The sequence below is a fragment of the Melanotaenia boesemani genome, chromosome 11 (assembly GCF_017639745.1).
Source record: "Melanotaenia boesemani isolate fMelBoe1 chromosome 11, fMelBoe1.pri, whole genome shotgun sequence".
Lineage (NCBI taxonomy): Eukaryota > Metazoa > Chordata > Actinopteri > Atheriniformes > Melanotaeniidae > Melanotaenia > Melanotaenia boesemani.
In genome coordinates, this window is record NC_055692.1 from 36,065,989 (window position 1) to 36,092,382 (window position 26,394).

Genomic DNA, 26,394 nt, shown 5'->3' on the forward strand with positions numbered 1-26,394 from the left:
GAAAAACAAAAATCATCCACACAATCCAACACTTGAGACATAGGTAGAGGACGTCATTGGTGGTTGCATGTCTGGTTCCTCATTAGCCAACATTTGAGTAATATCAGCTGGGATGCTTTAACTGGTAGCACCTGTTGACTGAACGCTGGTACAACACAGTCGCTTCTAATAGACGCTCACAGCTCAGATTGTTCCGCAGAGTTTAGAGTTCACCTATGAGTTTTGGCATCAGTTTTGATCACCAGTAATCATGGTGATGGTGGAGGAGATCATGATGATGTACATTCTCAGAGAGTTCTAGAGAGTTCTTCATGTTATAACCATGAAGAACTCTCTAGGAGTAGAATGAAGGGGCATTTGCACTCTGGTGGACAAAAGATGCAAACTCTGGTCCACCTAAAAATCGGGGTCTTGGTTCACTTCCAAGTGAATCCTGGTTCAGTTCTCTTCCAGTGTGAAAGCAAACAGAGCAGTCAGTAAACCAAAGAGAGGAAGTGACGTAGATCAGCGTGGTGGATATCTGGCTGCCTCTCCTGCTGCTCATAGTAGACACATTCTGGTGAAAACCATATTAGGTTTGAAAACCAATGTTCTTAGTGCAGAGTCACACAGGAAGTGATGACGAAAGTGTGTCAGGCTTCACCCTTTTGGGTCGGATGGGTAAGACTGGGACCAAACGGAAGGGTCCCTTAAATCGTTTGGGTCAGGTCTACAACCTTTCCCAGTTTTTGCTTGTGGAAACGCAAAAAACACCCATGTTGTACGAACCAGACCCGTTAGTGGAAATGTGCCTTAAGCGGTGAATGCACCCTGACTCTCATCCCTCTTTGTGGCTCCACAGTTGTTGGTTCTATTGATGGAAAACTGAGCTGCACTCACAGAACAGATCACATGACTTGTGTTGTTTTGGGAAATCTGCTAAAATGCTGCTGATTCACACAACTACTACTACAGGTCAATTAACAATCATCACAGGGTTGTATTGAGTTGAAGCATAAACAATCTGTGAGGAGCCTTAATGAGACATTACTAAAATGGTGATGAGAATTAGGGATGGGACGAAATATCGTTGGACGAAATATCGCGATACAAAGCGTGACATAATGCATCGAGTTTAAAAAAAATGGATCGTGAAATAAAGGCCAGATGGCACTGCCACATGATTTTTGTAGTATATAATTCAGTGTAAATGTGCGTGTAGTTTATGGTGGCAGGCTGGCAGCACTCTCTGCGGGTCAAGCAGGAGAAAACTAAATGAAAAAAAATAAATAAAATCCGTGAATGGTGCAGTCAGTGCGTTATCACGTCAGTCGGTCACGGCGCGTGCTGCAACAACGCTGTAGGCTAAACGAGCTAACGGACGTTAGCACCACCAACTACCTTGCCCCCAAACAGCCGAAAGATGTCGGATGAGGTCGAAATTGAGGACGCTCCGCCTGGATACAGGTCATATGTCTGGCAGTATTTTGGCTTTCTCATTAAAAGCCACTGAAGACCGCCACAACAGTTCTTTGTGATGAAATAGAGCCCACTGTTTCACTTATAATGCCACTTAAGCACATGATCGAGCAAAGCATGTCACCAGATGAAAATGACACACAGACCATCGCCAGCATGAAAAGCGCCATCCTACTTGACATCACGGGCCGTTACTCTGGGGACTGTAATGACATGTTGCAGGAGTGCGCAGCGCTTGACCCACGATTCCGAAGCCTCTCCCACCTGAATGATGAACAACGTGAGTCCGTCTATGCGAGGATACGGGAAAAAGCTTCAGGACTTCATGCGCAACGCAACAAGGTAGACTAACCTTTTTTGAAAAAAATGGAGCTGTGTTGTGCGTGTGTAACTGTATATGTGTAAGCTACAGCCTGAAAACTTATTTCTCATATATATAAATATAATTAATATAAATTAATTAGTAGTTACAGTGAAAGCGAGAGGGGGCGGGGCGTGTCTGTGACGGAGTGAGAGAGATGGAGAGAGAGAGTGTGTCTGTAAGAAAGAGGAGTGAGGGATTGAAAGAAATGTTTGAGCTAGTTTTTCTCTTTTTTTTTCTTTTTCTTTTGTCTTTTTTTTAAAGACAAGTGACACTGATGAAAAAACTAGGGCCAGTGCTTCAACATCAGGGTCTGCAGCAGAGCGGGTCTTTGTCATGGCTGAGGCAGCACAGGGAGCAGAGCAGAGCCAGGAAGAGCCAGTAGAACGAGAAAGGCAGATGCAGGACGTGATCCAGCCTCCCCCACCAAAGAAGACAGCGCTAGAAGATCTCCTTGGGAGCTCCTACACCACTGTTGAGGCAGTGCAGTCCAGCAGAGGGATTGAAATGGAGATACTCTCCTACAGAAATGGGATTCCTATCCCACTTAACAGTAGTCCACTTGAGTGGTGGAAAGTGAATGCATATGCTTACCCCATACTTGCCCCTTTTGCCAAAGCCTACCTTTGCATTCCTGCTACGTCAGTGCCCAGCGAGCGTGTCTTTTCTACAGCAGGAGACATTGTGTCTGCTCAAAGATCACTGATTACACCAGAACATGTTGATATGTTAGTTTTTCTGAAGAAGAACCAGTGCTAGGCCAGGGCCATGACTTAAGAGAAGGTGAGAGAGCTTAACCTAGGGTAAGAGCTGCACAAAGGGAGTGTTCTTGTTTTTGTTTGGCATGTAAGGCTGTGTGCTTTCTGTGTGCAACTGAAACAAAAATAAATAAGTTGTAATTACACAATAATATTTTTTATTTTTTTCTCTTTTCATATCGTATCGTGATGTATCGTTTCGTGACCCTGCCATATCGAGATGCATTGTATCGTGAGTTTAAGTGTATCATCCCATCCCTAATGAGAATAAATGTACTCTGCAGGCTGTTTGAAATAAAAAAAACTGAACCTAACTGGAAATGATCTGCTTAACAAGCTAAGGACATGAAACATAAATGAAGCATCTCTAAACAGAATCTCATCAAAACGCAATCATTTGTGTATTTTGGTAACATCTTCAAAGGTCTGTCCAGTCATCTGACAATCATGTTACTTGTTGTTTGATCCTTTTTTTACTCTGATTTATTTATTTGTGGCTTGAAACAACTTGAAATCAGAGAAACTGTGGGGACAGAGAGAAGGCCTGTGCTACTCCTGTAATTGGCTGAAGTTGAAAAGTTTAGAAAAACTGATTTAAGCCTCTTTACCATGAAAACCAAACCCTTAAATTAGTCAAAAGATGGGATTCCTGTGAAACTCCGAAACACTATGTATGCATGTGCAGCTGTCTTTGTGGGGACCTTTGTATTTTTAGGCCACATGAGGACGTCCTGGCTTGTGAGGACATTTTGGCCTGGACAGGCCTTCAGAGGGCTGTTTGAGGGTTCAGAGTTGGTTTTGGGACTCAGGTTAGAATCAAATGTGCTCATGGCCTTTTACGGCATCATGAATGTAGACAGAAGTACAAACATGTGTGCCGCAGGGTGTGGGGAAGCTGTCTTTCATCTACTAGCTGGTAAATATAGAAAAGAAAAGCATTGACATTACAGAGCTCCTGTTTTATCAGACTAACTTTGGTTCATGCATCCAATAAGCTGGAAACCTCAACCACCAGAGTACCACACTTGTGTTTTTTTTCTCAAAGTTATTAAAGATGAAATTACATTAAACAAAATAACTAGAGATGTATTAATGACTTACATAATTTTAATTAAATAAAAATGAGAAAAAAAATCCTTTGTTCATAATTAAGTTAAAATCACTAAACATAATTGTAAAAACCTCAAACACATTTCTCCACATAAGGCTGAAGAATGAATAAGTATTTCCTCATACAACTACTTTATACAACCATAATTCATTGAGAGAGTCCAGAACACTTCTTCTACTTAGTCATCAGCACATGTGGGAGTGAAACAAACTTGATAATGAGAGAAACATGTTAAAATTGTTGGTTTGGACACTTTAAAGACACAAACACAGAGAAATTAGCTGAATCTAAACAGACTATTAGCTCAGTCCCCTGAGACCTGGAGGAGGAAGTGATGATGATGAGTAGGAGGAGGAAGGATGATGGAGGGGCACAGGCGGGTGTTTCCGATTGTTGTGTAGCTGTTGTTAACATACCATCAGTGCGATAAAGACTCCACAACAGCGGAAAGGAGGGTTAGAACTTTGCCCCCTACACCACTGAGGATCTGTCCTGGACTCTGCACATAGACAGCCAGGTGAAGAAGGCGAGGCAGCGACACCTGAGGAAGTTCAGAGTCTCTCTGAGAATCATGAGGATGTTCTACACTAGAGTGGTGGAGAAAGTTCTGACTGGTAACATCACCAGAGTGAACAGGACCATGGAGACCCTCATCATCCTAACAACAGTGTGGTGGAGTGCCTGGGCTCTGGCCAGAGTCTGAGGTTCATTAAAGTGAACCCAGAGACTCAGGGAACTCAACCCTGTAATGACCCTGGCCAGTTCTACCTTCTGCTGGAAACACTGTCATTTACTCGTGTCGCTTTAACTTGCACTATTTTAAAGGTTTATATAATGCATGTACATTGTAAATATTGTATATATATATATATATATATGTGTGTGTGTGTGTGTGTGTCAGTGTGTGTCACTGCACAATCATTGCACTGTTATATTATGTTATGTTACGTTATGTTATGTTATGTTATTATATTTATATTTATTGTGTCTTTTTAGTTTATTACTGTCTTTTTTTTCTACTGGTGGTAAATGGGTGTGGACAGCCTTGGATGCATGTACGACTGCATCTCACTGCCATCTTGTATGTGCATGTGACGTATAAACAACTTGAAACTTAAAACAACAGGCAAAGTACAGCGCTACAGAAATGCTCTTACATGCAGAGAAAACAACTACAGAGACCACAAATTAATCGAATAGCTTAACCTCTTTGAGGTCAGTAAATAAATCCTACAAGTCTTGGTGAATAACCTTCTTTATGTTTTTGCCCACAAAGCTGCTATTTCCCTCTCAAAAGCATCCAGCCTTGAACTGAAATGTCTCTTCAGAGATTTTATAAACTGAATCTTTAGAGATAAATCTAAGGTGTTTATTAGCATTAGAAACTTGAAACTCATCGTATTCCCCCATTTGTCCGTTAATTTTGAGAAGCAGCCAAAATAATGTGTGGAAATGTAAGTAGATCCCCATTTGCACTTTTAAGGCCGTTTCCAACAAGGGGTCCAGCTGAGTACGGGACTCGGTACGTGACAGGGCACACTGTCCTGTTTCCACAGGTTAAATCTGGGAAGGGTGCCAAAAATCCAACCAATCCAACCGTTTTTTAACCTTTCCATTGGGGTCCCAATCTTACTGAAACGACCATAAAAATGGAGTATGACACACTGCAATCCACTGTGTTGAAGGCATCGCGCCGCTATGACGTACTTATGTACATAGTTTATGCATCAGTCGCTGTCTGGCTGATACCCCGCCTACCAGGTGAGGGTACGGTGGGCTGCAGAAACACAAAAGAGGTCTAAACCAAACTGCACCAGACCGTTTTGTTCTGAGAGGAACTAGGTGTTCCAGAAGGAACGTCTGCATGTGTTTAAATAGCTGCCGCAGACCCAAAAGTCTTTCTGTAGGCAGCATCAGAACCTTTGAAGTAGCACTATTTAACTTTCGGACTTTAAAACTCATTTATTATGTACATTGGAGTCATTGTTGTCCTGCAGCATCCCAAGGCTGAAAAAACACACTTTAGCACACCAGCCATTTTGGACGTGCACAGTGGCTGATTGATCAAAGAAACACAAGGAAACATTATCGTAGGAAGAGACGAAAACAAAAAAAAAAAGGATCAACATCAGACTGACTTTCACTGGCTGGAAAGATCTCAGAGAAGAGACAGGACGAAGACGACGACAGATTAGCCGTCGTTAGGGGAGGTCTCAGAGAAGAGACGGGACAAAGACAACGCCGGATTAACCGTCGTTAGGGGAGGTCTCAGAGAAGAGACGGGACAAAGACGATGCCGGATTAGCCGTCGTTAGGGGAGGTCTCAGAGAAGAGACGGGACAAAGACGACGCCGGATTTGCCTTTGTTAGGGGAGGTCCCAGAGAAGAGACGGGACAAAGACGCCGCCGGATTAGCCGTTGTTAGGGGAGGTCTCAGAGAAGAGACGGATACGAAGACAGACGGACAGTTTCTTCTGTCTCCTGCATTGGTTATATGTGTAATTTGGTCCATTTTCAGAAAGAAAATCTACCACAGTTCAGTAGTACGTCTTTAATTTGATTCAAGTAGCCAAAGGCATCCAGTGAGATCAGTTTTCTAGGAGACAGAAGGTCTGACAGATACTGTGAGGCGAGACTGTGGATGCACTTAAAAACAAATCAAAGAATTTAAAAATTACCTCTAAAACGGACAGGTAGCCAATGAAGGTAAGCCAAAAATGGATAACTGTGTCCCGGACCACTCTGAATGCGATGCTATCTCTGCAGTAGCATCAGCATCCGGGGTGTATTCACACCTGCATCTAACTCCGTCCCCCTGATCATGTTAGCAACCAATGTGATCAGGGTCTGAAAAGAAAGAAAACTTCCTGCTCTCAAATACTTGCTATGTACATTTTTTTTTTCTTTAGCTGAAGTGTTGCCATGTGTGTCTTGAAGTGATATTATAGGACTCCTGGTTATGGTTAGAAAGATAGACTGAAACAGGAGGAAAGGGTTTGAATAATCTGTAAAATATAATGACATTTGTAGGGAAAATTAAATAACTTTTATAAAGTATTTGACTGACAATCTTACATTTCCCTGATTTTAAAGGGTTATTCAAAGTTCTGTAAAGTAGATCTTCCTTTTCATCCTTATTTTCTCAGCACATATTCATTTGACAGGAATGCATCAAATATGTTCTGATAGCCAGAGTTAACCTAAAAGAAGGAAGATTTTCTAACTAGGCAGCCATAAGCTTTAACAAGTGGGCCCAGTACCATAAGCTTTAACCAGTGGGCCCAGTACCATAAGCTTTAACCAGTGGGCCCAGTACCATAAGCTTTAACCAGTCAGCCCAGTACCCAAAGCTTTAACCAGTCAGCCCAGTACCATAAGCTTTAACCAGTCAGCCCAGTACCATAAGCTTTAACCAGTCAGCCCAGTACCATAAGCTTTTTTTTTTTTTTTTTTTCTTCTTTACCCTGTCCTGTCCAGCATCCTAACATACAGAACGGTGGTCTGTGTGCCATATTTTGCTTGACAGATTTTCTCTACCAAGGGAGACATGTTATATACATGGCTGCCCTTGATATTTTTATTATTTTTATTGTAATCTTATTTTCTTTAGTCTTATATGTCAGTGCCGAACCTGACAGGAAGATAGAGGAAGAGAGAGAGAAAAAAAAGGGAGAAAAGGACAGGATTAAAATGTGGAAATAACAGTTGTCTATGCTGCCCAGAACATATCACAAGAAAACAACAACATAAACTACCACAGTACTACATGATACCGAAAGAAAGATAGAATGATGATGATATAAAAAATTACAATAGTCATCAAACGTACCTGCAGATGAACGTACCAACACACAAACATCAGCTACATCTAGTGAGAAGCGGATGGAGAGACGAGCACGTTTGTGAGCATGCACGTGTTAACATGCATGTGTGGCCATGCAACAAGGAGGAAATGTGTACCCGCAAGGGGGCAGCGATCACGCCGCACCCCGAAGCATCAGCGGGGGACGGGGGGAGCCCGAGGCCCCAAAGGCCAAGCAGATCCACAGAGTACCAAGCCCGGGACAGCCAAAGCAGACAGAGCAGCTGCCCACCCGGACCAGAGCAGAGGGGTCCCCAGACCGGAACCCCGGGCGCGACGGGGCAGGGGCACCGGGCAGCCCAGGGCGATGGCGAGCAGGCCCAGCGGGCGCCGGGCGCTGCGGTGCGGGCCGCACGGAGGGCAGGCACCCCACAGGCCCAAGGGCCACCCTTTCCCCCCCAGCAAAGCCCCACCCAGGAACCCGACGGGGCCCGACCACCCCAGGCAAAACCACCGCGGGCCACGCCAACCCAACACCAAGGCTAGGCACCCCAGGGACAAGAACATGTCCACAGGAGCCATGAGATGGTGATGGGTCCCACTGCTGCCAGGCAGCAGGACCCCCTCAGGACTCCCTCAGTGTGTGTGAGTGTGTGTTATGTGTGTAGTGCAGTACTGTTAAATGTGGTAGTGTCTAACATGTAAATAAAATTGGGGGGAGAGAGGTCACAAAGGGAGGGGATGGAGGAGGGGCCACCTCGGTGGCTCCTGTCCGCCCACCCACAGCCCATGTGCCCATCCCCCCGAGGCCCTAAATGTATATTGATGTCTAGGTTGTGATTAAAATCTAGTGGGGCGGGCAGTCGCAGGGGTCCACCGGGGGATCCCGCAATGGGGACCCCTCAGCCAAACCCACCGCCTCCACCTGCCCCACAGTGCCCTATGTGTAGTGTGTATGATGTGGGGTGGCGGGGGAGGAGAGGGGCTCGGGGAGGGGCACAACTGGGAGAGAGATCCCCGTCCCAGCCGGGCCCAGGGAGGGGCACAACTGGGAGAGAGATCCCCGTCCCAGGCAGCCAACTCCTCAGCTGGCCACTGTAGGCGCCCCCGCCTCCCCAAGACCACCCGAGGGAAGAGGGGCAAAGGCCCGGCCCCGCCAAGAGCCCAACGCATGAGCGCCCCGGACGCCCACCCACCCCCGGCAGCCCACGCCACCACATCAGGGGACCAGAGAGCCCCAGGCTGCACACACGTATCCTGGTCGGGTCCAAAGCACAGCGCCCCCATCCTCCCCGAAGTAGCCCCCGGTGGGAGGGGAGAGAGTGAGAAGGAGAGCAGACTCCACCCTCATGAGCCTTAATCCTCCCCACTGCCCACCAGGACCCCCGCCGCCCATAAGCTTTAATCAGTCAGCCCAGTACCATAAGCTTTAACCAGTCAGCCCAGTACCATAAGCTTTAACCAGTCGGCCCAGTACCCTAAGCTTTAACCAGTCAGCCCAGTACCATAAGCTTTAATCAGTCAGCCCAGTACCATAAGCTTTAACCAGTCAGCCCAGTACCATAAGCTTTAACCAGTGGGCCCAGTACCATAAGTTTTAATCAGTCAGCCCAGTACCCTAAGCTTTAACCAGTCAGCCCAGTACCATAAGCTTTAATCAGTCAGCCCAGTACCCTAAGCTTTAACCAGTCAGCCCAGTACCATAAGCTTTAATCAGTCAGCCCAGTACCATAAGCTTTAACCAGTCAGCCCAGTACCATAAACTTTAACCAGTGGACCCAGCACCATAAGCTTTAACCAGTCAGCCCAGTACCATAAGCTTTAACCAGTGGGCCCAGTACCATAAGTTTTAACCAGTCAGCCCAGTACCCTATACTTTAACCAGTCAGCCCAGTACCATAAGCTTTAACCAGTACACCCAGTACCATAAGCTTTAACAAGTGGTGCCCAGTACCATAAGCTTTAACCAGTCAGCCCAGTATCATAAGCTTTAACCAGTCAGCCCAGTACCATAAACATTAACCAGTCAGCCCAGTACCCTAAGCTTTAACCAGTCAGCCCAGTACCATAAGCTTTAACCAGTCAGCCCAGTACCATAAACATTAACCAGTCAGCCCAGTACCCTAAGCTTTAACCAGTCAGCCCAGTACCATAAGCTTTAACCAGTCAGCCCAGTATCATAAGCTTTAACCAGTGGGCCCAGTACCATAAGCTTTAACCAGTCAGCCCAGTACCCTAAGCTTTAACCAGTCAGCCCAGTACCATAAGCTTCAACCAGTCACAGTACCATAAGGTTTAACCAGTGGACCCAGTACCATAAGCTTTAACCAGTACACCACAAGCTTTACCCAGTGGACCCAGTACCATAAGCTTTAACCAGTGGGCCCAGTACCATAAGCTTTAACCAGTCACAGTACCATAAGGTTTAACCAGTGGACCCAGTACCATAAGCTTTAACCAGTGAGCCCAGTACCATAAGCTTCAACCAGTCACAGTACCATAAGCTTTAACCAGTGGACCCAGTACCATAAGCTTTAACCAGTCACAGTACCATAAGGTTTAATCAGTGGACCCAGTACCATAAGCTTTAACCAGTACACCCAGTACCATAAGCTTTAACCAGTGGACCCAGTACCATAAGCTTTAACCAGTGAACCCAGTACCTTTCTGTTTGTCCATGTCTGACGTCTCAGCGGCGGCTCATCTTCCCCCTCATATGTCCAATGAAGAATGCCTCCTGTTTCCTCCTTTCAGCTCCCTCTGGCAGCTCTGTGGGAGCAGTCTGAGGTCTGACGGGCGAGTCCTCAACGCATGAGGGAGGAGAGAGGCCGGACCAGCACTCCCATTACAGAGAGAGAGGGAAAGAAAGAGAGAGAGGGAGAGAAAGAGAGAAAGAGAGAGAGAGAGAGAGAGAGAGACTAGAAGCAACATGAGGAAAAACAGAAAGGGAAAACAAAAAAGTGGAATCTCTGTGTTTCTGTGATGTGGGTGAAACTGTTGTTTGGGTTAAAAATTGAAAAGACTTCTTGGTCATGAACATTTTCAGAAAATATAAAGGAAAGCAGCTTATTTTAAGGTAGAATCTGATTAATTATGTTTGGTTGTTTTTTAGATTTTCACCAGTCTGTGAATATCTTATTCGTCTGATTTCCAGTGTGTGACACTTCCAGGTGAGCAGCTGTAGCAGCGAGCTACTCTGCACGTTGATATAATTTAGATTTTTGCAACATTCTCCCGCCGAATGAGTTTACTTAGCGTTGGGGCATTTCAAACAGTTGAAAAAGAAATAGAAAATATCCCTGGACAAAAATGAACAGACCTAAAGTTAAGCTGTTATGAGATTAAATTTATTTGAATAGAGCTTAATTAATTTCAAAGACCATCTGCATTTTCGCCCTCGTCCACTCGGTGGCGGTAGAAACCTTTAATTCTCGCGATATTACATCTTTTTCTGAGCAGAGGAAGAGTCAAGGAAGACGTGATAGGTTTTCCTGACGGCTCAGCAGGTTCACCAACAAACAGCCATAATTACCAGCCTAGCCTGCAGTTTAAACAGCTTTGCGGTTTGGATAGACCGTCAGTTTGAAGGTAAAACCAACTGAATTTATAACCCAGCTTGTCTGTCTGATGTTTTATTTGATGTCTTGTCTTGTTAGGTTAAACAAAAGTGTCTTCCTGCTGTTAGCTGTTAGCCGTTAGCAAGGCGTAGACAGCAGTGCGGCTCTTAGCCGGTTAGCCCCTGCTCTAAGCTAACAGAGGAATTCAGAGTTTTCAGAGAAAGAAGTCAGGTGATCGTGTTTAGTACTTCTGCTAAAGATGCTCCTCATGACTGTCATGCTGCTTCGCGCTGAAGCTGGGTTCACAGTTCAGCCCAGCGGTGTTTTAACCCAGTCGGCTGCTTGCTTTTGTTTGCGTCCAGCGGTTTGGGTTCAGGTACCGAGAGACTGACCCGGTTCGGACTGTCAGACTGGGTGTGGACTCTTGACTGTTTCCGTCTTTGTCTCCTCCACAGAATAAAAATGACAGCCGCTCCGTACAACTACTCCTATATCTTCAAATACATCATCATCGGTGAGTTTATTGATAAATGATCACGTTGAAGTTTCTAAACTTCCGCATGTCTTGTATTCCAGGCTGATGTGTTAACTTTACTGTTTCTGCTGTCACTTTCAGAGATGTGTGAGCAAAACTTAATTAACCCTCTATAAATCTCAGCTTCACAAAGTACTACACACAAGGAAGTGTCTAAACATGAATTAAGAGGAAATAAAAGAAAAAGTCGTAACAGTTTAACACAGCCTGACAAGCAGTATGTAATCCTGCATACGGCTGGTGCGTACAAACATTCCCCATCCTGGGATTTCTGAATACTTCTAATCTTTTGATAAACAGCTCACTGAGCCTGTAGAGCTTCATGTCCTCAGGCTACGGCAGCCAGTGATGGACATTGTTGGCGCTTTCCTGCACACAGAACCAGCTGAAGATGAGGGTCTGCTGTTTGCATGCAAAGCTTCAAAGTCACATAGAGAGAAGCACATCAATTTAAAACAAACAAACAAAAATATCTATCATACTGATAGAGATCAATAATTGTCAAGACATAAATAAAATATATATTTTAGGTGCAGCCTTGACCATTTTATGTTATAGCTTAATGAGAAACACACAAACACTGAATTCATATTCAAGCCTTCATTCAACCACCTTTTCTTACCACTGAAAGTTTTTAGAAAAGAACAAGAAACCAGCTCGAGATCTGAGTGACGTCAGTAAATACTGACAAACATAAACAAAGTGACCAGAAAATTTGGAAAAATATTTCCATCAATCAGATCCTTCATTGTCCCCGGAGGGAAATTGGTTTGCAGCCAGAGTACAAACAGAGGACAGACATCACATCAAAAACATCAAAAACAAAATCAGAACCAGCGGCATGTCTCAAAAAAGAGATTCACACAGTCCAAAACAATAAATGAGCTTTAAATGGGTTAACTAAGAACAACTAAAACCAAAATAAAAAGAACAACTCTGTCACCTTAGTGGTCATTTCCATGTAGTAGGTGAACAGCAGTTGGGACAAACGACACCCGAACGGGGCCCTGAAGCGACGGCCCGAAGGTAATAAAATGAACTCATTCTGGAGCGACTGGTCCGGGCAATTCAATATAGAATCAGCTTTCCTTAGAACATTTTTGTAGAAGATGACCTAAAGGCCCTCCTGCTGGGATCCAGAAACTTTGCCAGCAGCTTTCACTAGACGAGCCAAGCGGTTCTTATTGGCCGGACTCCCGAAGCAGCAATAATAGAAAAAGATCAAAAAGATTCAGTTACACTTTTATAAAAAAGAGACATTTCAGTGCAAACATCTCATCTTTCTTAAAAAGAAAAACCTCTTTTAAACCTTTTTTGAGGTGATGTCAATGTGAGACCCAAAACATAATTTATTGTCAAGAACCACAAACAAATGTTTATAGCTGTCCTCCTCCTCGATGGGGTTTGATGGAGACTTTCTAAAATCGATGACCATATCTTTGGTCTTAGACACATTTATATGGAGGTAAGAGTTTTCACATCAGCTCACAAAATCATCCACAACCTGCCCGTGTGCTGTCTCACCACCATCAAGAAGGCCAACGATGGGCGTGTCCTCAGCAAACTTTAAAATATTTCTGTTATTAGCATTGCTGCCACACTCGTCAGTGGAAGAATGTATAAACGTGGAGAGAGACAACAACCCAGGGGAGAACCCGTAGGACAGGGGAGCACATTAGTTTGAAGTCAGTCAGCCTTTCAGCCAATAAATAGGGTTGTATGGTGTTAAATGAAAAATCCACAAACTCTCTGGCGTGAGTTTTGGTGCCTTCCAGGTGTTTAACAACAAATGTAAGAGAGTAACCCCAGCATCCTCCACACCTCCACCCTCCCTATATGCAAACTGGAATGGGTCAAGGTAGTGTTCAACCTGGTCAAAAGCATTTAAATATACTTTTTAAAGAAATAAATAGAATAGCTGCCTTTGGTGGGACTAGCACACTACCAGTTTTACACCCGTTTCCACTGGATCCACATGTTCCGGCTGTGCCGCGGTTTCACTCCAACCTCCAGCGTGTCCAGCTAGCATCCAGCTAGCGTCCAGCTAGCTGTTCATTGGGGCCAGACTGGAAATCCTGTCAGCTGCTAGGTGACTGCTTTGGTGGGCGCTCTGCGTCTGAGGCGCTTTCAGTGTGAATTCATCCACCACAGAGGTTGGAACGAAACCGCGGCTCGGCCAGAACGCAGCGCACACGCACCCGCTAGAAAGAGGCCGTTAGGTAGTTCAGAAACTGGTAGGACCAGGCTACCATGTAAACAAACACCACTCAACTAGAACAAAACAAACGTAGGAAAAACTCCCCCTGCAGCCTCGCATCACTATGGGGCTTTTAGTTTCCTCACCCCTGACCTCTTTTCCTTCGCCTCTCCTTGCTGCAACATCCTTTACAATACACATGTGCTCTGTTGTAGTTTGAGAGGGGCGGGGCTTGGTGACGCAGCGTGCCTGGCTCTGCGTTTGTGATTGGCTGGGAGGAAGCAATGACTGTAGTATTAAGCTAGATGATAGGCTATAATGAAAAAGAAAGGAAAACTGTTTTTCTATTGAACTTTTTATCGACTCTTTTTTCTTTCGCACCACACATCTATCGATCGATATATATTGTGATCGAATTATCGTCCAACCCTGAGGCCAATCCACGGCAACGAGCTCACTGACCACCACCAAACATTCATCCACTTTCATACACCAGCGACACCGACCCTGGAGCCAAGGAGGGTGAAGCGTCTCACCAAGGACACAACAAGAGATTTACTGAAAGCCACTGTGCAGTAAATGCCAGAGAAGCCATCCAATCGGAGTGTGACCTTCTCCACGGGTCTCTGATGAGACGCCTGCTGGTTGGAGGGAAGAAATGTCAGCGTGATCGTAGCCTTCCGTATTCTGACTGTCAGAGATCAGAAAGTATTTTAACTCCGTAGCTTCGAAATGGCTCATCATTTTCTCTGTGTGAGCCTTTCTGAGGCTTTAAGGAGGAATTTGGAGATTGGACCTAACGTGTGTTTGAAAAGTTTCTAATCAGTTTAATGAGTCATGAATGCAGAAATCCCAGGGAATAAGAAGCCGATCTTTATATTTTGTATGAAGATCGTCGCTGCGTCAGCTCGGTCAGGGTGGTGCGGAGTTCCTGCAGCAGCTAGCGGCTTGTTGCTGCTGGGAATACGAAGTTTGTGCAGGTTTCATGAACCAGTTTCCTTCTTGAGACTCACGCTGCCCTGAACTGGGCTCAGTTTAGACGGGAATGGTTTTTGATGGAGTTCCAGATGTGCTGTTTCACACATGAGGGTCACATGGTTCGATGTCTTAAAAACGCTGCGCTGTGCTGGAGGCCTGGGAGCGAATGCTTAGCCTCGCGTGGGAATGAAGGCTCATGCTGAACATAAAGAGCAAGAGGCGATGAGGAAGATTCACGTTCAGAAGAGGTTATAAGATGTAAATAATATTGTAAATGATAAAATATAGAACCAGAATGCTTCAACTTGCAAATTTCCTGAAAGCACTTTTTATTCCCAGTAAAACAAAAGATGGACAATCAGCTCAAGATTTCCATGAAATGCTGAAATGTCTCATTTTCTACATCTGCTGTGTTTAACTTCTGCTGGGAATAAAAAATGTCTTGATGAGGTTTAGTAAGGGTGTTCTGTGTTACACACCGTCCCACCGGTTTTTGGGATTGAGCTCGTACCTGACCTCAGAAACCGGAAAATGTGGTGCACAGATGAGGTGATTACAGACCCCCTCGCATGTTGCTGGGAGCACATCCACACTGCTTTCAATCCACAACCACCTGGTTTATGGGGTAATGAGCTGGAATAGCGTTGATTGTAAAGCAGGAGCACAGAGGTGGAGACAATTTATACCTCATGCTTTGTGAACAGGCCTACCATGCGGAGTCATTTGTTCCTCGGACGACCACAGGGAAGACGCTACGAGGGTGAAGCATCTCAGGATGACCTCCTCCACGTCTCAATCAAGACTCTGTACGAATCCCAGATGTTGGAGACTTGTCCTCCCGGAGAGGATAGGGATTAGATGGAGCTGCTTCAGGCAAGCGGCTTCTCCCACAGCTCACCTGTGTCCTGTTTGTGTTTCTGCAGGTGATATGGGAGTCGGGAAGTCGTGTCTGCTGCATCAGTTCACAGAGAAGAAATGTGAGTCCCTCCTCCTTTCTCCCCCTCTTCCCTCTGCTCAAAGCTTCAGGCTTTAATATCTAAACTTGTTTGTCAGGCAGCAACGTCTGACAACATCCCAGTTTGCTATGGGAGCTCTGGGAGACGTACGCGTCAGTTTTTTAAAATTTCCTTCTTGTTCCATGTTGGAAGTAAATTTGTGCCTGTGTGTGTTTTCAGTCATGGCGGACTGTCCTCACACCATCGGGGTGGAGTTTGGGACAAGGATCATGGAAGTCCACGGCCAGAAGGTGAAGCTGCAGATCTGGGACACGGCGGGTCAGGAGCGGTTCAGGGCCGTCACCAGGTCCTACTACAGAGGGGCCGCCGGGGCCCTCATGGTCTACGACATCACCAGGTACTGCAGGGGTGGGGCGGTTCTAGAAGTGCAGTCATTCACATCCACACCGGTGGACTGTGCTGGTTGCCAGAGGATTCCACTAGGGGGCGCACCAATCAGTGTTTGGTTCATGTCGAGATCACAGCAGCAGCGGTGGTATCGTAGATGGTCTGTAGCCGTTAGGATGATTACCAAACCCAAGCCGCTACCCGCGGAGATCTCCCAGTGAAATCTGGACCTGACGCGTTGATGTACATCCCTTCATTACTCTTCTTTGTTCCTTCGTATATTTAAAGTGATGCTGTTCTAAACACTTATTTAACTTGCATAATGTTGCACTGGACCACCAGACCACCTCCCTACAGTCTGTTATTTTGCCACTTGGGGTCTTTTTTCGTGTGATTAGATTGCTGCATAAACTGGATCTGATCCACCCTCCCTGGCTTCACCTGTGTTCTCCGGTCCTGGATCAGATAACCAGCAGTGGATCAATGTCTCTGACTGGCTGCGCTGGACGCCAGGATGGCGAGAACCTTCCTCACAATGAAGCTCCTGCAGAGCTTCGCGGTAAAGATGACCCCAGAGCCTGATGAGTAAAACACTCGCGTCCACAGCAGTAAGAAAGAGAAGAAGAAGAAAGAAAAGTCCTGTTGTCACACGTCCACACTCCTGAAATTTAATCAGGGATTTTTACCCACAGAACAGCGTTTTTGCAGGTCACCTGCTGGTACCCTGCAGAGGATGATGATGATGGTGACTGTTTCTCCGGCTCAGTTCAGTTTAAACTGTTTCATTTGGGTCATCTGGTGCTGCAGGAAAAGATCAATAAGCCATATCTTAGTTGATCGTTCCTCTCGCGATAAGCAATAAGCCAATTAATTGCACGTTAAGAAAAAATGTGCGCGGTGATTTTATCGGCCGCTATCATTTTTATTAGTGTTTCTTCTTTTTTTTCTCTCTTACTTTACCATAGACTGTGTATGACAGCAGGTTTCATATGGAGCATCTGGACTGGACGCTCTGGTTTCTTATGGAGGGATCTCTCGCTCATGTCACACGTGACAGCAGCGTGTTGCAGCACCACACCGTGGTGAAGCACTAACCTGTACAAGCCGGTATGCTGCATTTGTTTACAGGGCTGCCAAATCTCACGCATCGGCCGTGAAACTCGCACATTTGAGTGGCTTCTCACACTAAACCTCCGATTTCTCACGCTGAAATACACATCCAGAGCGATGCCGGCTAATCGAGAGGTTGGGGAGGATTCCCAGTGGGCAGCATTACTTCTGGGCCAGTGTCCCGGCGTATGTGGAAAAGACGCTGATGCATGCAGACCAGAAACAGATTTCATCTGGATAAAAGCTACCTGGATCTGGGAATCCCATTTCTCCCGATGGAGGATCACGTAATCCTTCTACCTTTTATCCTGGTTATTCCAAGCAAGATTTTTCTGGATCATTCTGATCCAGATCCAGGCTTTCCAGGTTTACCAAATCCAGATAGAAAGGGCTCTAAATGGGACTAAATATTACAGTATAAGATAAATGGAGACTAACAGGCGGACTAATGTGGGGTCAGTGTGAGATTTCATTTGAAAAGAGAGAAAATAAAGATTTTTGTTTTCTTTTAAACAGTCATGGGACCCATTAAAATGAAGCTGCTTCTCACTAATATTTCGATAATAACTCTTCCTTCATGACGACAGCAGCCTTGTGAAGCTGGATCTTCAGCTGCAGCTGGTTTTTTCCTCTGCTAGTCGAACCTGCTCGTCCAGTTTCTCGTGTAAGCAGCAACGTAGGCATCATCATGTTTGGATCTTTGAGTCTCTTTTCCGAGGTCCTGTTGCCCTGACAACTAGCTCTCCTAGTGAGGATCGGCCTTCTATCTCCATCTAATTAGTTTTTATGATGGCTGAACGAACCAGCTGCAAATTAAAACTGAATGTGTAAATAAACACTACATGGTACAATATTAGTATCTGCTTTAAACTCATCTTTAATAATAATAATAATAATAATGGATTAGATTTATATAGCGCTTTTCAAGGCACCCAAAGCGCTTTACATTGTGTGCATCCACTATTCATCCACTCCTCACTCATACCTGGTGATGGTAAGCTACATGTGTAGCCACAGCTGCCCTGGGGCAAGCTGACGGAAACGTGGCTGCCAGTCTGCGCCTACGGCCTCTCCGACCATCACCGAACATTCATCCACACATTCATACACCAGCGATGCCAACACTGGAGGCAAGGAGGGTTAAGTGTCTTGCCCAAGGACACAACGACAGATGACTGCGGGAGCGGGAATCGAACCGCCGACCTTCCGATCCTTGGACGACCTGCTCTACCGCCTGAGCCACTGCCGCCCCAATCTTTATCTCTTAAGTTTTCCTCAGACATCCATGTTGTTTTTCTGGTCATGCCATCATGTCAACACCTCCCTCAGGTAGAATAACTCTTCACTCTGTGTGTTCAGGAGAAGTACCTACAATCACCTGAGTAGCTGGTTGACAGATGCCAGGAACCTGACCAACCCAAACACAGTGAGTGTTAAATTCCTATCACTTCATCCATCTGTTACTATGGCGACCTAATATCCTAAAATGAGCAACTTCAGCGCATGAATCAAAAAGTTGACCTGCTGATGAATTAAAGATTGATCAGAATGTGGCTTCTGTACATGTAATACCGCCTGTGACCACAGTGTGGAGCTGTTTCTACTTTGAGAACTAGATTCCAGCAACTTTGTGGTTCGTTTGATAAGAAATGAAAAGATAATAAATATTCCGTCAAAGAAAGGTCAAGGCAAAGTTTTCATAAACTTGTGTGGGTTTTATCTGGATATAAAAATCTGCTTTTACTTTAAAATGTAGTTTGCTTTTCATCATAAACACTGGTGACAGGCCCGTGGCAAAAGCATCCATCAACCCTGGCTTCATTTTCACTCAGCTTCTGTGTTGCAGGTGATCATTCTGATTGGAAACAAGGCAGATCTGGAGGCTCAGAGAGACGTCACGTATGAGGAGGCCAAGCAGTTTGCAGAGGAGAACGGTAAGAAGTCTGCAGCAGGTTTGAGTAAAGGCTGGGATATACTTGCTGTTAGTACTGCATCCGCGTACGTATCATGGCTGCCATGCGTTCCTAGCGTTCGCTTGGCACGTAGGCTGCTCGCATTGACGTGAGGTAACATGTCACATGAGCGGGTTGCAATATTGACTTGAAGGCTAGAGGTACTCAGATGAACAAGAGCATGAACATGACGGTTTGAGGTAAACACAATGGCGAATAGTTTTGAAGACTGTCTCTGGGACTTTGTCCACAACTACCAGCATCTGTAAGATGTTTCCTCCCCGTTGCACAGTGATAAACACTTACATTAACAGTTGGCAAGAGATTGGAAGCATTTTGGGGGTTGATTCCCTGGAAATACAATGTGACCGGTAGATTGACCTAGTCCGGGTGTTGTGTACTCCCCCGAGTGGTGACCTCCAGTATTGGGCATTTTAGGCACTCCATGCTTCCGTCATTTGCAGCGAGTATTTACACAAACGTAGTGGAACGTTGACGTGTACGCTTGCGATCACAGCAAATATATCCCATCCATAAATGTGTCAGACAGACTGACTGACGGCTTCTCTGCTTCCTCCAGGTTTGCTGTTCCTCGAAGCCAGCGCCAAGACGTGAGTATCATCATCATCACTCACCGTGGTGCAGGGAAGTTTGTCAGATCAATATTTTTACAAAACACTATTTATTTTCAGCAAATAAAAAAGTCAGGTGAAATTTTAAAAAAAACAAGGCACATCAGTTAAATTATTGTCAGACATCCAACCATCTCAAGGTGATTTGAGTCGACTTTTTTTTGTTAGAAAATGGAGCAGGAAGATATTTGTCACAACTAAGCTCAGTATTCCATCATTACAGTGAAAGAACACATTCATGTACACGTGCCTTCATAAAACAAGAACATCAAAGTTACCACATTGTGAATATATAGTTGAGACAGTGATGAGACGGTTTGTTTACTGCGACAATTCTTCCACACAAATCTGTTCATTTCTGTCTATGGTTTAACATTTTTTCATTCCTGCTTAATAATTAATCTACTAACTACCTTTTCCTGTAATTTTAATGTTGGGTCATCAAACATGTTAACTCCTTTGAGTTCAGGAGGTTTTTATCTCATCTGGAACTAATTCAGAATACTAAGTGATAATGATTGGTTAGTTTCTTGCTCTTTACATAGTTTGGGCTGTTTTTGAGGTCAACCAAATCCTTAAATTTGAGGGTTTTTGATTCGATAAACAATTGAGCAGATCATTCTGTTTATGGTTCTTATTGCTGAGTTTTTCCTAAATGTATGCTTGTTCTGTCAGTCTTAGTGTTAGCTGCTAATGTGACAGACAACGGTCTTAGTGTTAGCTGCTAATGTGACAGACAACGGTCTTAGTGTTAGCTGCTAAGGTGAGAGACCATGGTCTTAGCGTTAGCTGCTAATGTGACAGACCACGGTCTTAGTGTTAGCTGCTAATGTGACAGACCACGGTCTTAGTGTTAGCTGCTAAGGTGAGAGACCATGGTCTTAGCGTTAGCTGCTAATGTGACAGACCACGGTCTTAGTGTTAGCTGCTAATGTGACAGACCACGGTCTTAGTGTTAGCTGCTAAGGTGAGAGACCATGGTCTTAGTGTTAGCTGCTAAGGTGAGAGACCATGGTCTTAGCGTTAGCTGCTAATGTGACAGACCACGGTCTTAGTGTTAGCTGCTAATGTGAGAGACCATGGTCTTAGTGTTAGCTGCTAATGTGACAGACCACGGTCTTAGCGTTAGCTGCTAATGTGACAGACCACGGTCTTAGTGTTAGCTGCTAATGTGACAGACCACGGTCTTAGTGTTAGCTGCTAAGGTGAGAGACCATGGTCTTAGTGTTAGCTGCTAAGGTGAGAGACCATGGTCTTAGTGTTAGCTGCTAATGTGACAGACCATGGTCTTAGTGTTAGCTGCTAAGGTGAGAGACCATGGTCTTAGTGTTGGCTGCTAAGGTGAGAGACCATGGTCTTAGTGTTGGCTGCTAAGGTGAGAGACCATGGTCTTAGTGTTAGCTGCTAAGGTGAGAGACCATGGTCTTAGTGTTAGCTGCTAATGTGACAGACAACGGTCTTAGTGTTAGCTGCTAAGGTGAGAGACCATGGTCTTAGCGTTAGCTGCTAATGTGACAGACCACGGTCTTAGTGTTAGCTGCTAATGTGACAGACCACGGTCTTAGTGTTAGCTGCTAAGGTGAGAGACCATGGTCTTAGTGTTAGCTGCTAAGGTGAGAGACCATGGTCTTAGCGTTAGCTGCTAATGTGACAGACCACGGTCTTAGTGTTAGCTGCTAATGTGACAGACCATGGTCTTAGTGTTAGCTGCTAATGTGACAGACCACGGTCTTAGTGTTAGCTGCTAATGTGAGAGACCATGGTCTTAGTGTTAGCTGCTAATGTGACAGACCACGGTCTTAGCGTTAGCTGCTAATGTGACAGACCACGGTCTTAGTGTTAGCTGCTAATGTGACAGACCACGGTCTTAGTGTTAGCTGCTAAGGTGAGAGACCATGGTCTTAGTGTTAGCTGCTAAGGTGAGAGACCATGGTCTTAGTGTTAGCTGCTAAGGTGAGAGACCATGGTCTTAGTGTTAGCTGCTAATGTGAGAGACTATGGTCTTAGAGTACGTCTCAAACCGCGCACTTACATGAGTGCACTGGAAGGTAGTGTGTAGTTCGCACTAAGCTCTACCTTCTGTAGTGACACTATCGTGGGTAAGTCCTGATCCAAATTGAGCTCTAACGTTTTGCACTTACCAGTAGTGACGTACAAGCTTTTGACGGTGATTCTTCTGCTGCCTTAATTTACAGAATGAATTTCCAACTCTTGATTTTACTTTGTTTACTCCTTACTTAACCCCACCTGTAAACGTTGTCGCATCCAACGCAGGATCCTCCTTGTGCTGCACATGAATTAGAATGCTTATTTATTCCAAGGTATATGACCCTCTTACGTGCTGCCTAATAGCTGCGCCACTTCGTTAATATACTTTTTTTAAAAGGCCTCATTAGTGAAACAAAGAACCGTGGCCTCCACTGTATGAACCCATCTCAGTAGATAACAATAGAAACCATCAGCACACGTTCATGTGTCTTTGCATGTCTCCCCCATACCTGTTAGTATAAAGTGCAATTTAAAACACTAATAAAACAGCTTTTAAATATGCAAAGATATCTTCACTGAATTAAAGTATTTTACATTATACGTCTGTTTTATTGCTGTTTACACTGATACCTTCACGTCTGCAACAGGAAACCGATTATACTAGAAATCATCATTTAAAATATGAAATGCAGTAATGAAGACGCTAAAACAGGGATGCAGAAAACATTTTATTTAAAATTTTTATTAAAACATTTCTCTCTTGCCGCCTCTTCTTCTGTACAGCAGCGTCCTAGCCCGCAGGTGGTAAATGCCTCAGTGCCACTGCTGGCTCGGTAGTTTGATGCCACAGTGATCTGCGGTGAACACAGAATGGCAGGTTATATAAAAGCAAACATTATTATATACTTTATGGGTACTTTGCAGACTCTTATCTAAAGTGATGTACAATCAGCTACGGCTTAGTCAGCGTTACTATGGAAACGGGCTGGTTCTCTAACCAGCGGTGTTTCCTAATCAGTTTTCAGATAGAGGACCATTTTGTTTACGCCAGAGACCCCGCAGTGCTTAATCTGGAGGTTCAACAATCATGTATAAACATACGGAACCTATAGCATTAATAGTTAAAATCTATCTTCATCGTCGTTTGCCCATCGGTACTTTCCACAGATGTGTCCATGTTTTGCTAGCAGTGCAGAAAAAGTTTGATCAAGCTTTGCTTCACCCCATTGCCATAACTCTGGGCCGCCCCTAGGGACCCGCGCCCCAGTTTGGGAACAGCTGTGCTAGGATCTCGCCAAGCATCTAAGTCACCCCAGAGTAGGTTCACTGTTGCCACCAGAAAATGAAACACAAAGAAAAAATTTGATCTCCGAGTTTTTTGAATTGATATTGGATTAATTTAGTTTGGATATACAAACTGGTTTAGATTTCTTTTTACTTTTTACCCAAGGTAATCCAGCCCCTCGAATTCCATACTTATATGTAATATACTTACATAGTAATAAATCATGATTGACAGTGTTTTTAAGTCTAGGAACAGCCTGTGGCATATCCCTTGTTTTAATTAGCAGTTTTTACTCTGTCAGCAAAGTGAATTAGTTCATGTGGAGTTCTTCTTTCATGCGTTAACATCCTGTTTCTCTGACCTCCTTCAGAGGGGAAAATGTGGAGGAAGCTTTCCTGGAAGCAGCAAAGAGAATCTACCAGAACATCCAGGATGGCAGTCTGGACCTGAATGCCGCAGAGTCGGGAGTCCAGCACAAACCGTCGGCACCGCAGGGGGGGCGCCTCAACACCGACAGCCAGCCGGCTAAAGAAGGCTGCAGCTGTTAACCTCAGACTGGATCTGCAGACCATCAACCAGGCCGACAGATGGACAGAGACGGACGCTGAGACCACCTCCGACAGGCAGAGCTGGATCGTACAGCCCAAACACCCGTTGTCAGATCTGGAGCCATCCATTCAATCAGGTCTTCACTAGCTTTGCTTCAATCCTAAAACTGTCCCAACATCTGATCCTTACACCACTGGGGGTGGTTCCTGGATCAGGATCTTCATCCAAACCAGTGTGAATTCCAGCTTCCAGGTCTCTAGTTCTGTTGGCTAAACCCAGGCCCTGTTTTTCAAGATGGAAGACCATCAGCATCCAGGTCTCAAAATGCACCACTCATATTTGATCCAGATTCTGCAAAGCCTTAATCAGGTCCTAACCCCTACCCACCTTCGGTCTATGTCCAGACAAACTTGTCCCAATCTGTGTCCAGTCTGAACCAAAAAAAGACATCAGGTCGGGTCGACCCAGAAATTCACCTCCCCATGTACCTGAAAATCCACCTGTCAGCTATAAAAGTCATCCCAGGAAACCCACTGAAATGAAACTCGGTAGTAAAGGAACCCCAAAGTGGACCAGTCCAGAACCTGGACTGAAGCTGGACAGTTTGGTCTACATCAAGTGGTCCAAAGAAGGTCCGATAAAGATTTTACAACCACCACCGTCCCAAATGGGACATTACCTGCTCTTAAAACCGGACCATTGCAACACTGGACATCCCTGAACAGTTTCAGTCCAGATCCTGGACTTGGTTTAGTTCTGCTTTAGATCCAGATCGTTTTAACACTTTCATACCTCATTCATGTCTTGTATTCCAGTAAAATCTCACAGTTTGTTAAGTCTAAAATCTTCCTTCAAATATCCTGAACCCTGACCCGGCTCGGTCCGGATCTCTGGGTAGACTTCCTTAATGCGGCTCGGTCCGGATCTCTGGGTAGACTTCCTTAACGTGGCTCGGCCCGGATCTCTGGGTGGACTTCCCTGACCCGGTCCGGGTCTCTGGGTGGACTTCCTTAACGTGGCTCGGTCCGGATCTCTGGGCGGACTTCCCTGACCCGGCTCGGTCCGGATCTCTGGGTGGACTTCCTTAACGTGGCTCGGTCCGGATCTCTGGGCGGACTTCCCTGAACCCGGCTCGGTCCGGATCTCTGGGTGGACTTCCTTAACGTGGCTCGGTCCGGATCTCTGGGCGGACTTCCCTGACCCGGCTCGGTCCGGATCTCTGGGTGGACTTCCTTAACGTGGCTCGGTCCGGATCTCTGGGCGGACTTCCCTGACCCGGCTCGGTCCGGATCTCTGGGTGGACTTCCTTAACGTGGCTCGGTCCAGATCTCTGGGCGGACTTCCTTAATACGGCTCGGTCCGATCTCTGAGTGGACTTTCTTAACGCGGTCCGGTTCTCTGGTGTCATCCAGTAGAAACAGATGGAGCTGCCTGTTGATCGATGGCTTTATTTTTTGAGATTTATCGGTTTCTACTGACGGCGTCGATGTGGAACGTTGGGTCTTATCTTTACTCCAGTCCAGTGCCATCAGGTCCACTTTTAACGGGGCTCTCTGGTGATCACTTCACCCTTCGAACGTGGTGCTCTGTACGCTGAGACTGAAAGCATCGTCTCTAGACTGGTTCCTTTCTGGTTTCCATCACCAGATGGATGAAGCAGCTGTTGGGTGCCACAGCTCCACCTGCTGGCCATGTTGGGCTCCTACGAGAAGCATTCACATTTCTCCTGTCTGTGGTGTGACGTCCGATTTCCGCTTTATTTCCTCCTGTTGTTCTGGTTTTATCGAGCCGACTGAAGCTGATCTGGATCAAACCGTGTGCTGGAAGACTCGGCCGTCCACTTTTATTCTGATTGTGAATTAATGAATGTAATGAAAGAAACCCGGTGTGCCCGGTTCTCCTGGACCAACCCATTCTGACAGATAATTAAACCCAGTTTATCTTTCACACTTTTTAAATGTTTTAAAAGTCCAGGAGTCACACAGCTGATGATCCCGTCGTTTTCTCAGATTATCGTCAGATTTCCACAGAACGGATCCACTTCGAACCGGCTGCGACGCCAGTCGAGTCCCAGAGGTGACGAGTCAGAGGTTTCTGGAGTTCAGCTCTTTTTCTTCGTTTCTTCTTGTTCGTCCATGTTCTTCCATGTCCTCAAGTTTTCCAGATACAAACTATTTTTGGAAAAGCTGAGAATTTATTGTTAAAATGTTTAAAGTTTTATCAGGATGTCAAACTCATATTTCGACATTTTGGATTCCACACGGCTAGATTTTATCCTCCAAAGTAGGTCGCCATCAAAGAGGAATTCTTTTCTTTTTTTTTTCCATTTGGGAAAAAAATCTAGAAATTTTGGGCTCGGTTTAGCTGGACTCAAGTCACAAGTTGGGATTAACTCTTCTATTTATCTTCTTTTTTTATCACAGAGATAAACCAGACGTCCGGACAAACTGAGTCCAGTGTCAATTATTCTGAAACTTTTTCCCAAAGATAAAAACAAACTTAATAAAACCTCCTTGGAAAACTGTAATGAATCGTTTAGGAAAATGGAGCCAGTTGGGGGTGCATCATTCACATTTTGGGCACGTCTTTGGATTATTCTTTTTTCTTCTTCTTCTTGATCACAGTGGTACAATTGAATTCCGTACAAACGAAGTCCAGGATGTGGATTTTGAACCAAGAAGCCACCGTAGTTCATACGTTTTTAACCTCGTGGTGAAAAAGAGAAACTTGTGTGAGATGTTTGGAAGTTCATCTGTGATTGAAGAAAAAAAATTCCG

At 45.1% G+C, this 26,394-nt stretch overlaps 2 protein-coding genes across 3 annotated transcripts in view; one reads left to right on the forward strand and one right to left on the reverse strand.

Annotated features, from left to right (window-relative positions):
- si:dkey-220o5.5 (actin filament-associated protein 1-like 2) overlaps positions 1–10,271 on the reverse strand; it is a 33,498-nt gene extending 23,227 nt beyond the window's left edge. For both annotated transcript variants that reach the window (XM_041999491.1, XM_041999490.1), the window contains exon 1: positions 10,154–10,271. In XM_041999491.1, the coding sequence (XP_041855425.1) occupies positions 10,154–10,169 (16 nt within the window). In that variant the 5' untranslated portion in view covers positions 10,170–10,271. The remainder of the gene's footprint in view (positions 1–10,153) is intronic.
- A 679-nt stretch (positions 10,272–10,950) lies between these two features.
- On the forward strand, positions 10,951–26,151 carry LOC121648985 (ras-related protein Rab-14-like). Its single transcript, XM_041999518.1, has 8 exons — positions 10,951–11,078; positions 11,503–11,561; positions 15,681–15,734; positions 15,933–16,110; positions 18,570–18,636; positions 19,057–19,144; positions 19,743–19,773; positions 23,439–26,151. Exons 2-8 carry the CDS (start codon positions 11,510–11,512, stop codon positions 23,614–23,616), a joined length of 648 nt encoding a protein of 215 aa, XP_041855452.1. The 5' UTR covers positions 10,951–11,078; positions 11,503–11,509; the 3' UTR covers positions 23,617–26,151.
- Positions 26,152–26,394: the final 243 nt, after the last annotated feature.

Coding starts and splice junctions, on each gene's coding strand:
- LOC121648985 (XM_041999518.1), top strand. CDS start 11,510: ATGACAGCCGCTCCGTACAACTACTCCTATATCTTCAAATACATCATC. Junction 15,735..15,932: donor TCAGTTCACAGAGAAGAAAT/GTGAGTCCCTCC, acceptor GTGTGTTTTCAG/TCATGGCGGACTGTCCTCAC. Junction 16,111..18,569: donor ATGGTCTACGACATCACCAG/GTACTGCAGGGG, acceptor CTGTGTGTTCAG/GAGAAGTACCTACAATCACC.